General features: G+C 45.9%; 2 protein-coding genes and 1 long non-coding RNA gene across 3 annotated transcripts in view; 2 read left to right on the top strand and 1 right to left on the bottom strand.

Moving 5' to 3' along the window:
• Positions 1 to 2,208, top strand: part of LOC124052902 (microfibril-associated glycoprotein 4-like) — a 3,133-nt gene extending 925 nt beyond the window's left edge. The window contains exons 4-6 of the mRNA XM_046377689.1: positions 800 to 896; positions 974 to 1,141; positions 1,704 to 2,208. Of these exons, the coding sequence (XP_046233645.1) occupies positions 800 to 896; positions 974 to 1,141; positions 1,704 to 1,957 (519 nt within the window). The 3' untranslated portion in view covers positions 1,958 to 2,208. The remainder of the gene's footprint in view (positions 1 to 799; positions 897 to 973; positions 1,142 to 1,703) is intronic.
• LOC124052905 lies at positions 1,863 to 12,657 on the bottom strand. The gene is made up of 3 exons (XR_006842073.1): positions 12,645 to 12,657; positions 8,788 to 8,796; positions 1,863 to 2,363 (listed from the first exon to the last, which is right to left on the bottom strand). It is a non-coding gene; the product is annotated as an uncharacterized LOC124052905 (long non-coding RNA).
• On the top strand, positions 2,371 to 11,698 carry asah2 (N-acylsphingosine amidohydrolase 2). Its single transcript, XM_046377677.1, has 21 exons — positions 2,371 to 2,671; positions 3,537 to 3,671; positions 3,861 to 3,964; positions 5,959 to 6,102; positions 6,419 to 6,595; positions 6,963 to 7,090; positions 7,220 to 7,297; positions 7,396 to 7,516; positions 7,698 to 7,823; positions 7,916 to 8,002; positions 8,225 to 8,329; positions 8,669 to 8,750; positions 9,043 to 9,158; positions 9,396 to 9,490; positions 9,620 to 9,659; positions 9,747 to 9,845; positions 9,932 to 10,027; positions 10,357 to 10,506; positions 10,634 to 10,690; positions 10,808 to 10,896; positions 11,283 to 11,698. The coding sequence occupies exons 2-21, from the start codon at positions 3,542 to 3,544 to the stop codon at positions 11,479 to 11,481; spliced, it is 2,223 nt and encodes a 740-aa protein (XP_046233633.1). The 5' UTR covers positions 2,371 to 2,671; positions 3,537 to 3,541; the 3' UTR covers positions 11,482 to 11,698.
• Position 12,658: the final 1 nt, after the last annotated feature.

Raw genomic sequence — 12,658 nt, 5'->3', positions numbered from 1 at the left:
CTCAGAGTCAACTTAGTTTGTGAACACATACTCGGGACATTCACACCACTAACAGAAACAGTGACATGCAGGTGGTTGGTATAACAACTTGACTTCTGTGAGCCATTCAGTGACCACAAGGTTCTTCTGGTCAGAAAACACTTTCAGTTACACATTGTTTCAGATAAACCAAGACAGCAAAGCTGAACAACGATAGGTCAAATAAACAGGGAACTACTGAACATACTGGGTGTATGTATCATGCATGTAGACTATGACAACACAAACAACTGCAAGGAAATCAGTATCGCTGTTGGAGGCCCACTGTGGCTGCTGGGAGATTATGAATCCCGGACACGTGAAGGTTTCCACAGCATACACTAATCTGAACTTCAGGATTAATGTAGAAGGAGCAGAGCGAAAGGCCTCCTTCAATGTGGAGGAGCAATAGTCTGAGATGGGAGGTAAACCCTCTTGATGTTCAATTCAGTTCAATTTATTTGATGTTGATGAAAATGGTCTTAACAGCAAGTCATTATTAGTTAAGGTTCTTATAGCTTTAATGTGAGACCTGACAGGACAACAGGAGCACTGCACCACCTTGAATCCCAAAGAAGTGACGGTGCCTACAGTATCTCCAGCCCGACCTCTTCCATACAGAATGTTCAAAATCACCTCTGTCACTGCACCCTCCAACTGAGAGCAAAACCAGCTGATTTCTTATGTAGGCTTACCACTAGTACAAGCCATGTCGTCTGGAAACATGACCTGTCAGGTATCAGGTGTGTTTCACCAGTTACCTCCCATCTCGTCCCTCCAGGTGTTCCAGAGGAGGGTGGATGGCTCTGTGAACTTCTACAGGCCCTGGGATCAGTACAAGATGGGCTTTGGTAACGCTGCTGGAGAGTACTGGCTTGGTGAGGAATGAACCCACGCCGCCATGTGACTTCAGAAAGCCCGTTGGTTCTATAAGTTCACGTGTGTTTGTTTTCAGGCCTTGAGAATCTTTTTCAGCTGACTATGAAGAAAAAGTATGAGCTGTTGGTTGAAATGGAGGACTTTGAGGGAAACAAAGTGTTCGCTCGTTACTCCTCGTTCTCCGTCGGCCCAGAGTCCCACGGATACACACTGAATGTATCTGGATTCACTAATGGCGGGGCAGGTGAGTTTCAGGAGGCATAAATAATCCATGAATTGAAGCTGGTGGACCTTGATCACTGCAGGTAATTAATATAATCCATCCACAATCGGTCCGGTGTTTTGTTCTTGGGACTCCAGTGATTCTTTCTCACTTCACTTTGACACACTTGTGTTCGTGCACTTTAAAAGCAGGTCACGTCTTTTTAATCACGGCCCGTTGTGCTACACCAACCACACTTCTGGTTATTTTATGGGGCGCGTGTGGCTTCTCATGCAATGACTGCTTCTGCTTTCACAGGCAGTTGGCTTCCTTGATAAAAGCACACTCTGTCATGTATTATGTTTTGTCTGGGAATGAAGTTGTCACCCAAATCTCCAAATTCTCCAAAATGGTCTTTTTGATGGGCTACTTTCAATTCAATTTATTAATATGGTGCCAAATCACATTACAGTTGTCTCATGACCTTTTTCAATTAGAGCAGGTCAAGACCAAACCCCTTCATTTGATTTTTACAGAGACCCAACAAAACCCTCATAACCCTCACCAAAACTTTCAGAATGTTCTGATTGTTGTGTTTCTGTAGGAGACGCCCTGAGTGGTCACCATGGACACAAGTTCTCCACCTTTGACAAAGACCAGGACACCTGGGGGAGCAACTGCGCCAGAAAGTTCCTGGGGGCGTTCTGGTACACAAACTGTCACAGCACAAACCCTAACGGGGTTTACCGCTGGGGAGCCGACAGCACTATCTACGCTGTTGGAGTGGAATGGCGACAGTGGAAGGGCCATGACTACTCACTGAAGGCCATCAGCATGAAGATCCGTCCTGTGTCATAGTCCTCCAAGACCAGCACACAGCAGAGGATCAGCTGCTGTTGTCCAGTACATTATCTCCCGTGACCTTGAGGTGGAAACAGACACATGGACTCTGATGACATGTTGATAAGCTCAACTGTCAGCACAGTTTATAGCATTTAAATTCAGCTTTGCAGTGTTTTTGTATCTAACATGATAAAGATTACTGATTGTTTGCAATTCTGAATTACAATAAAGATTGCCAGCTTGTTGCCACGGCGCGCTAACGTTAATGAGTTGCCATCTGTGCCGTGTGAGACGAGTCTGACCTCTCGCCCTCCACTTCCTGAGCAGTTCGCTTGGTGCCGACTTGTGGCCGCAGATGCACTTTGCATTGGTGCCGTCTGATCACGGCCGATTGCTTCAAAACCAGGAACAACTGTAACAACTGATGTGAAGTGATGAAAAGCTCTGTTGAGTTGAGAGTGTTTCACAAACTGCTGTGCTCTTTTCAAAGTGAAGAATAAAGGGTCTAAAATGAGCAACTTGATAATACAGCTTGAATTCATTTATTGTGGCTTTATTACTCACATCAGCTGTAATCTGACGCTCAGGTGGACGACCTTTGGAGCAAGAGAGGAGAGAACCTGCGGCCTGTTTATCAGTTAGATAACAACTGGACCTGGGCTGTAAAACAGACCTCAGATCAGACTTCCTCTGCACAAACACACTTTCTCTCCTGGTTTCACACTGAAGGTGAGTACGAATGTCTTCTCTTAATGCAGGTTTTGATTCATCTCATGGCTGAACTCGGATCTGTTTCCTCTGGGGACAGTGATGATGCTGTGGCTCAGTGAAAACAGACCTCAGACCAGCTTTCTGAGCTCGTTTCTCATCATCCAGTCATTTATGACAGCTGTTTGTTCTGCCTCACTCGTCAGCTTTCCTTCCTGAAAATCTGCGAAAAAAACAAAAAACAACTTGAATGAATACGAGTTCACAAGTTGATGGAGATCAACAGCTTGTGGAGCAAATTCTGTAGTAATAACAGAATAATGAGATGACCTTGTCATTAAAAGATCTCCAGTTGAAGGCCAAATGAAGGAAATCAGACATTTCTGTCAGTTTTAATGTGTGGAAGGTTACAGCCTCCTCATTATGAAAGATGAAAACAGCCACGTCGACAGATATTTTTTAATGTCATCTTGACATCACAAGAAAACAGGATAATTAAAAAGTTTGTTTCTTCTCTCATTACTCACGAGGTGTCTCAAAAATCTGTTGCATCTGATTTAAGCTGAAAATGTCAGATCAGCAGGAGCAGAATGAACCAGCAGTCGAGTTTCCTCGACCACAAAACGCTTCTGGAGCCTACCATCAAAAGGACGTAATGACTGAAATTAAATTTTTATTTATTTGAGCTTTTACTTTAAGGTTGTCCATAACTCATTCATTATCAGAAGAAAATGAGTGATGTTATCTCAAGATAACAAAATATTAGGGGTTAACAAATAATGGCGAGCACAGTCGTTTCCTTACCCAGCATGTCTGGTCACGTGACCCATGACAGTCCAGTGTGCTAATGATCACTGATGAGATCAATTCCCTCGTGTGCCAACAGACAGCATGGCGGGCAGGAAGTCGGTGTGCTGTGGTGTGTCGGCTCTGGAGATCTCGCTGGCCGTCCTCTTAATCATCATGACAGCCGCATGCGTGACACTAATCACACTGATGGCTATTGGGAAAACACACACAGGTGAGAACACGCACACACACATGTTCCTTTATTAATACAATGAAAGCCAAACTACAAAAATTATCTTAAAACTGATGAACAATTTGGAAAATTATCAGCAAGGTTGCGAAGAAGAGAAACCTGTGATGAACTAAAGCATGAAAAAGCTACAGTTTAACCCTTTAAAAGCGACATCTCTGGTCCTGTCAGATCCCGAGCCGACCCTTCCTTCCAGTCCAGAGCCTCAGCACAAACCCTACCTGATCGGAGTGGGCCGAGCCGACTGCACCGGACCACCTGCTGAAATCCCTCTGGTCAGTAAGAAACACTGACACGCGTAAAGATGGCCGACACATTCCACTTCCTCCCACTGTACAAACTGAAGCCAAAATATCTTTGATGCTGCCATCTTGTTCTGGTGATGTCATTTGGAGCCAGAGCCTGGGAGGTGACTGGGAGGTGGAGCCGTCGTGGTATCGAGTCCCTGCACACACACTCGTCTGAGCCAATCAGGAGCAGTGCTCAGCTGCCAATCACATAACTAATTAAAACCAAACTTATCAAAAACATAAACACTTGAATGATGAACATATGATAAGAGGGTTGTCGGCGGCGCAATGAGAAGCCGAAAACTCTACTCAAAGAGAAGTACTTTTAAAAAATGACCACTGTGATGTGGACATGAGTGCAATTATGTCAACCACAGGTGGTCTTCCTCAGGTAGAGAATATACACCTGTGTCACCTGTGTTCACCGAGGATGACAAATAAATGTGTATACATCAGGACATTTCCAGTCTGGTCTCAAGTGTGCTTACAGAATATTAACATTAACGTTATCCTCAACACCAATACTCTGATGACTACAAGCAAACCAATCAGCAAATCAATGTTTTTGTGTCCTTAAACTGTGATAATTCTCTTATCTTTATTACTCTTATCTTTCTGAAAACAAAATATCTTTCATCAGATGACTCATTCAGGAGATGTTTCATCATTAATTGTCTGGAGGTTTCACTTCTTCACTTGGGCCTGAAGACGTCCCTCTGTGGTTGAAACATTTCACTGCTGGTTCCTCAGACTACACCAAAGACTTGATCATCGTTAGCCTAAATGTTTGCATTACGGCAGAAAGCAGGAACAGCTTTTGACTATAGTGTTGAAGGCTGACAAAATACTACGAAATTTGAAATCATCATGCCTTGCTACTGGAGACCTGGTCCAATCCAGTGGCTCGAATTGGACCTGATACTGGACCTTATGTGGTCCTGAGAAGAGGCGATTCTCATATCTTCCCACCACAGGCTTGAATAGCAGCTTACCGAGGACTGTAGGAACTCACACAAACTGACCTCTGATCTGCAGGGAATCAAACTCCAAAGTCCACAGCAGAGACCAGAGAGTTCCTGTCAGTCTGACTGTGTTTGGACTGATAATCTTTATGGTTTCTCTGCTGAAGTCTGAGATGCAAAACTCTCAATCTTCAGTCAGAGGACCATAAACACTCAGGTCAACCTGGATGTGTCTGGATGTTTCTGAAGGAGATGCAGGAGGAAATGCACAACTTGCCCAGGGCTGTTATTAACACCTAGCATGCTGAGGCTAACCGCCAAGGGGCCAAGCAGTTATTTTGATAATTTGCTGTTGGGATACCAGGGCTGTAGCTGTTGCTGCCATGGTAGGGTCTCAAACCACTGCTCTGCCATTTGGTTTTGGCTTTGTTGTCTTCATCAGGCTGTGACCTCCAGCATGCACTGGCTCAGTTTGTAGTGGAACGTGATGCCGCTGGGACGAAGATCAGCACCTCTCAGTCTGAGGTTCTCTGCTGGAAGACGGTGGATTTTTCCCTCCAGACAGGGAGTCCGTTTTTGCCACGAGATCCTTGTTCACCAGGGAGGGCAAAATGGAGTGGATTTACCTGTTGGTACATATTCCAAGCCTCACCTGAGCTCTGGAACAAGAACGAAACTGTGGACACAAGCAGGTGAAGTCTCCTCTGCAGGGCTCAGCCTGACAGACTGAGTCGGCCTAGAGGGGGTCAGATGAGAGCTGCTGAACCAGCATGGTTCAACCTCAATCTGACCAGGATCCTCCTGGGCACCTTTCTTGGAAGGTTTCCCAGGACATAGGTAACAGACGGCAGATCCCGGGTCAGACCTGATCTAGATCTAGACTGAACAGGATCATAGAAACTTGAGGGGTTCAAGTGTCAGTTCAGTTTGCACATTTCCTCTGCGCCCACAGATTATTCAAAAATTGTGATGTAGATTTTCAAGATGATCACACAAGTTCTTTGTGTGTTTTCTCAGATGGGTTATGCAAACCCTCAGCAAACAGCTGCAGGTATACACACTCGTCTGTACAGCCGAGCCTTCATCATCGACGACGGGAAGAGAAGAGTTGTGTTCGTCACGGCAGACGTGGGCATGATATCACAAAGACTACGACTGGAGGTGAACACACACACACACACACACACACACACACACACACACACACACACTTTGTCTTTGAAAGATGTGCAGTCAAAGATCAAATGATGGAAACCAGATGTTTCTCTTTCACTTGTCAGTGTGAGGAAGGTTACAACCTCCTCATCGCTCCCTTCAGCTCTTCAGCTCAGGAAGTTCAAGTCACATGATTCATGGACGCCATCGTTTACTCACTCTGTGTTTTTATCTTTTATCTGCTACACAGGCAGGAAACACTTTTACACGTACATAAATCGAAAAGACAAATTCAGAATGCACACGTCTCATGTGTTCACAGGTTCTGCAGGCCCTGAAGGTGAAGTACGGGGATCTGTACCGTCAGGATAATGTGGTTCTGAGCGGGACCCACACACACTCTGGACCGGCCGGATATTTCCAGTACACACTGTTTATGATCACCAGTAAAGGTTACATCAGTGCGTCCATTGAACCGCTGGTCAGTGGCATCATCAAGGTGTGTGTCCAGTCTACAAACACAACATGTGTGAGTGTTAGGAGTGTGAGCCAAATTAAACTGAGCTCTGATCTGCAAAGGGCCCACCAGGTAGCTGTTTGGCTACAACAAGATTGATTCTTTAAATAAAACCCACGCGACTCTGAGCCTCAGAACTGCTGTTCTGTTTCCAACCAGACATTTAACAGCCACTTTGACTCACACTCAGTTTTCAGTCTCTTCTCCTTTTCAAGGCAGTGCTCAAATATAAATTATGTTTTATGATGTGATTAATTCATGTACATGATTAAAATAGTTTTAAATATTATTTAGCATATTATGGCATACATATGGCAGGTAAATTCAACATGTAGCACCTTGTTTCCAGAGTATAGACATAGCCCACGCTAACATGAAGCCAGGCAGGATTTACAAGAACAGAGGAGAGCTGGACGACAGCAGCCTGAACAGAAGTCCTCACTCCTACCTGAACAACCCCGAGGACGAGAGACACAGGTGGACAGGGACACACACATCAGTCGTAGAAATCATTTGACTTATTACTGTGTTCAATGAACGGTTCCCAGGTTGGTTTGTTATGTTGTGCCGTGCTGTGTGGATGAGTGTTGTTGCTGATGCCTTCAGGTACAAGTGGAACACAGATAAACAGGTGCTGGTGCTGAAGTTCACAGATCTGGATGGAGACGGGATCGGTATGCTCAGGTAAAAACACCCAGCATTCACACTAATCATAAAGTGATAATATACATCATCTGGCTGACGCTGGTGTGATGTCACCTTGACTCCGCCCCTCCTGACAGCTGGTTCGCCGTCCACGCCGTCAGCATGAACTACACAAACCGCATGGTGAGCAGTGACAACATGGGCTATGCCTCCTACCTCATGGAGCAAGACAAGAACCCCGGAGAACTACCTGGACAGGTGACAGGAACTGCAGCACTGCTTCTTCACCCTTTCAGTTTTAGCTCTCAGGCTGCACAGAGGCTACTGCAACAAGCAGATTCACGTCAAACAAAAAGGTCTTTAACGAAAAGTTTATCTGAAGGGATGTGTTTTGTGTGTGTGTGTGTGTGTGTGTGTGTGTGTGTGTGTGTGTCCTCAGGGAGGTTTTGTTGCTGGCTTCTCCTCCAGTAACCTCGGTGATGTCAGTCCAAACACCAGAGGACCTCACTGTGTGAACACCGGACTACCCTGCGACTACCTGAACAGCTCCTGTCCTGTAGGAGGGGTAAACACACGCACACGCACACACACACACACACACACACACACACACACATTCAGCATAATCAGCAGACTCAGCAAGTGTTTGTCTGTCAGACTAAGATGTGTCAGGGGTTTGGACCTGGAGGCGACATGTTCGACAGCACGAGGATCATCGGACACAACATCTACAGGAAGGCCAAGGTACTTGTATGTCTGTCTGACAGACTGTCTGTCTGTCAGTCGGTCTGCCTGACAGACAGTCAGTCAGTCATCTGTAATCAATCAAAAGTCCTGCATTAAGTACACTGCATGGACTCAGACTCACCTGTTGTTTGAAGGTGAGTGCCTGGCTTAGCGTTAAGGTTGTGATAAGCTGAGGGCTCTTCACACCTGACTGTGTGGACATGTTGCTGCCCCCTACAGGAGCTGTATGCCAACGCAGTGGAAGAGGTGACAGGCTTCCTTCACTCCGCCCATCAGTGGGTCAACATGACGGATGTTACGATTCAGATCAACGCCACACACACGGTCAGTTTCCATGGAAACATATTGAAATGACTGACAGATGCTTGATCTGGCCCTCTTTCACTAGAGGCAGTGAAGTCAAGCCGTGACAGACCGGGCGATGCCCTGTGGGCTTATGGGAAATGATGGCTGATAGCTCGTTTGTCATACAACCACCTAAACATGTAAAGTCACATGACGTGTTCTACGGCTGGTTTGGTACTTATTAGAGTTGTTATAAAAGTCAGTGGGCTTTTGACTGAGACTTTCTCTCATCAAGAACAAACAGCAAGAAGGAACCAAAGCTGTGGAATCCTTCTCACTGTGTGTGTGTGTGTGTGTGTGTGTGTGTGTGTATGTCAGGTCAGAACATGTAAACCAGCTCTGGGTCACAGTTTTGCAGCAGGAACAACAGATGGAGGGGGAGACCTCAACTTCACTCAGGGTGAATCGACTGGCTCTACCGTCACTCTACTGCAGACCTGGGCAAACTGTTCCACAAAGGGCCGGTGTGGCTGCAGGTTTTCTTTCCAACCAAGCAGCAGCACACCAGACTTGACTCATTTAATCAACTGATCTCCGTCTTCAGACAGTTGATTGGTCAAACTGTGTGCTCTTGGTTGGTTGGAGCAAAAACCCGCAGCCACACCGGCCCTTTGTGCCCAGGTCTGCCTACTGTTAGTCTGCTGATTTTGGGGTGAACTCCGATAACCCCTGGAGTCTCCCTCTCTCTGCAGGTGCTGTGGAAGGCGACCCGTTCTGGGACGGGATCAGAGACGCCATTGTGGGAAAACCTTCAAATCAGACACAGGAGTGTCACCATCCCAAACCGATCCTGTTCAGCACAGGGGAGGTGAGGATGAGGCTTTAGCACAGATCACAGACATCACACCTGCCAGGTTTACAGACTGTGTTTCACCTGCGAGGTTACTTAGATCACCTGTAAATCACCAGCATCAGCTGTGACTTAGAGCCCATGTTGACACAGGCAGGATCAAGTATTACGAACGGAGGAAAATCCATTGAAGTTAGTGTTGTGAGGCTGTTTAACACACAGCTGTTGTGTGTGTGTGTGTGTGTGTGTGTGTAGATGAACTGGCCTCTGCCTTGGCATCCTGAGATCATCGATGTCCAGATCATCACCATTGGCTCTGTGGCTGTCATAGCTGTTCCTGGAGAGATGACGTAACAGCGTTTTACCAAAACGTCTACTGATAGCACCTCTAATGATACTACTATTAGTATTAATACCACCAGTGGTACTACTGACGATACTTTGTGCCTGACTTGTTTCTTTGCTTTGCACATTAACAGCACCATGTCAGGGAGGAGGTTAAGAGAAGCTGTCAAACAGGTGAGTGAGATACAACACGAACGCAAGCACCTGCGATGACATCATATGATGACAGCGCGTGTGTGCGTACGTGTGTGTGTGTATCAGGAGCTCGAGTCCGAGGGGGCGTTCAGGAACTCGGAGGTGATGATCGCTGGGCTGAGCAACGTGTACACTCACTACATCACCACCTATGAAGAGTACCAGGTACACTGCAATACTGCAGTATTCAGAGCTGTCCACCCACCTGAAGAAGTAGCATAAATTATTCAACCTGTGACCTGTGTTTTCAGGTGCAGCGATATGAAGGAGCCTCAACCATCTATGGGCCGCACACGCTCAGCGCCTACCTGCAGAAGTACAGAGGCCTGGCGAGAGCCATCGCACAGGTGTGACTGAAACTTCCCTGAACTCATCTGGTTGTTTAAAACAGCTGATAACAAAATGAACATCCATATTTTTCCCAAAACCATAATCTCTTGACCAAACCAAACCTGAGCTCCATTCTTATCACGCTGTTGCCGACGGACGCACTTCACAAAGAAAGTATCGCCGGCGGCAACTCTAAGCTTCCCATTTAACGTTCCTGAGTTCTGCGGGTCCAAAGCTTAGTGTACGATCATCCCCCCCTAGCAGAACTACAGGAGCGACACAACCCATCCATGTGACCGCTGGACCTCACAGTGGGAACCCCGACGGGTCTTCTGTGTGTTTTCAGGACCGAGTGTCGGAGCTGCCGGTCGGCCCTCAGCCGCCCTTCTTTGAGAAGAATCTCTTCAGTCTGCTGCCTATGGCATCATTTGACAGAAAGCCAGAAAACAGCAGCTTTGGAGACGTCCTGCAGCAGGTTTACCCCGTCTACAGACCGGTAGGACGCACTGTCTTCCTCTGTCCTGCGTGTCCCTCAGGGCTCAGTACTCGGCTCAGATTGTTTCATTGTGAAGAAGCTGCTGTGCGAACACACATTAAATGCTAGTTTTGTTTTTGTTGCACAGGGTGATGTCGTCTCTGTCACGTTCGTAGCAGGAAACCCCAGACACTCCGGAGACATCGTAAGACCAAAAACTGCTTTGTGTCCTTAAGTTGACGCCTCATTCGGTGTTTAGCGTCCTTCTCGTTTGGTCTCTCGCTGTCCATGCTCTCTGACCTCCTCTTTTTATTCGCTGCAGAGAGATAAAACTTTTGTTACCGTGGAGCTTTATGACAACAGAACCGACACCTGGCAGGTTGTTCACACTGATGCATCATGGGAGACCAGGTGGGTTAATGTGCTGCAGGTGTGCCTGTGCAATGTGGGATGGAGTATAAAGAGCTTGCAACTTTTAAGGATATTTTGTAGCCATTTCACACACTTTAAGCTTTTCACAAATCATCTGTGAGTTTTAGAGGTGTAAGAAAGGACGAAGTCAGGTGACTTCAGCCATGTGACCTGCAGTCACACTTTGGCTCTGCTCAGACAGTGGAGCTACTGAGCTGTGTTTAAGAAGTTTAAGAAGGAAATGATCATGGTTTGGTTAAACTAACTTTAGTTAATTCATGAACGTAACACAGTTAACTTACGAACTGAACTTAAAATCTAAAACTGAATCAAAATCAGGTGTCAAAGTTACCTCGCTGTTACATTAAAGACGTTTCCTGGTGCAGGTTTCACTGGCTGAAGGGCTCGAACCGGCACAGTAACTCCACAGTCGAGTGGCACATTCCCCCGTTGGCCCCCAGCGGCTCCTACAGGATCAGACACTTCGGACACTACAAGCAGCTGAAAGGCCTGCAGCCTGTCATCACGCCGTATGAGGGAACGTCCAACGTCTTCAGAGTCGCCGCCAGCTTTTACTATCAGTGAGGCGTCCCAGGATTTCCTCTAACGGCCTCATGTGTCTCCGTGTTTTCGCTCTTTATATAAGCTAAATATTTTCCCTCTGAAATCATTTCTGCACTTGTGTTTACACACTGGAAATGAAGAATGATTTCAGAACTGATTTGTCTTCTTGCATAAATTAAAGAACAAAAAGTGATGTTTTGACATTTCCTTTTTGTATGTTTGAACTAATAATCATTGAAAACAGACTGACTTAAGAACAGAAACAAGCACATTTGCGTCACTCTTGTCTATCGAAACAGAAATGCTGAATCATTTATTAAGTAGTCAAATAGAATAGAAACTTTATTGTCTTTATACTTACTGTACAATGAAATTTGATAAAAATTTAAATATTCTGAGTCTGAAGATGCTGGACTCAGCCTACAAAATACCCATCATGCATACAGTTTGAACTGTAGACTGTCAACCTTCCCAGGATGATAAAACCACACGACCTCAGCGTCCTCGCTGGGAGCTGCAGACGTAACACTACGACATCTGACTGATAATACACGTGTACTTTTACTGCAGTGACATTTTCAAAGCAGGACGTCTCCACCTCCACCTGCACACGCAGACACACATATACATGTACAGACATGCAGTACATTATAGGTGCATGTGTATTTTTTTCTGCTCTTACAAACATACACACACTATACAGTACAAAGTGCATATTTATTTCTGTTTTCATGGTCAGCAAAACGTTTGCCTTCAGGATGAACAAACAGAACAAAAGTAGCAAAAATATCTATTTTAAACTCGTCTGTATAGAAATCTGTGGAGCAAACCAGAAGAGCACAACACAGCAGGGACGCAACACCGAGAACCGACTTGACGTCTGTTTGTCCGGAGGCGCGACCGCACGTTTTCACCACACACGTCAGGAACACACAAACGCCTCACCTGTCGCGCGTTTCTCAGCGGTTACTGGGAGAACTTTACTGACTCTGCAGATCGATGACAAAATATCATCAATAAAAAGTGATTTAAATGGGCTCCACCTCAGTGGAAGTGATAAATAATCAATAATTAGAATCCAGTGACAGAATATTGATGATTCTCAAACAGGACACTCTATGAACATATGAAGTACTTTTACTTTCGGTACTGCTGTACTTCTCCCGGGGCTGAGAAGCCGTCACCTCCAGCTGATCGC

Source organism: Scatophagus argus, chromosome 21, assembly GCF_020382885.2.
Source record: "Scatophagus argus isolate fScaArg1 chromosome 21, fScaArg1.pri, whole genome shotgun sequence".
NCBI lineage: Eukaryota > Metazoa > Chordata > Actinopteri > Scatophagidae > Scatophagus > Scatophagus argus.
The sequence above is the reverse complement of the archived record's forward strand: the minus strand, read 5'-3'. Positions and strand labels throughout refer to the sequence as shown.

Bases quoted from the DNA above. Each gene is read 5' to 3' on its own strand.
- asah2 (XM_046377677.1), top strand. From the start codon at position 3,542: ATGGCGGGCAGGAAGTCGGTGTGCTGTGGTGTGTCGGCTCTGGAGATC. The intron at 8,330-8,668 runs GTCAGTTTCCAT...TGTGTATGTCAG, and splicing joins AGATCAACGCCACACACACG to GTCAGAACATGTAAACCAGC. The intron at 10,028-10,356 runs GTGTGACTGAAA...GTGTGTTTTCAG, and splicing joins TGGCGAGAGCCATCGCACAG to GACCGAGTGTCGGAGCTGCC.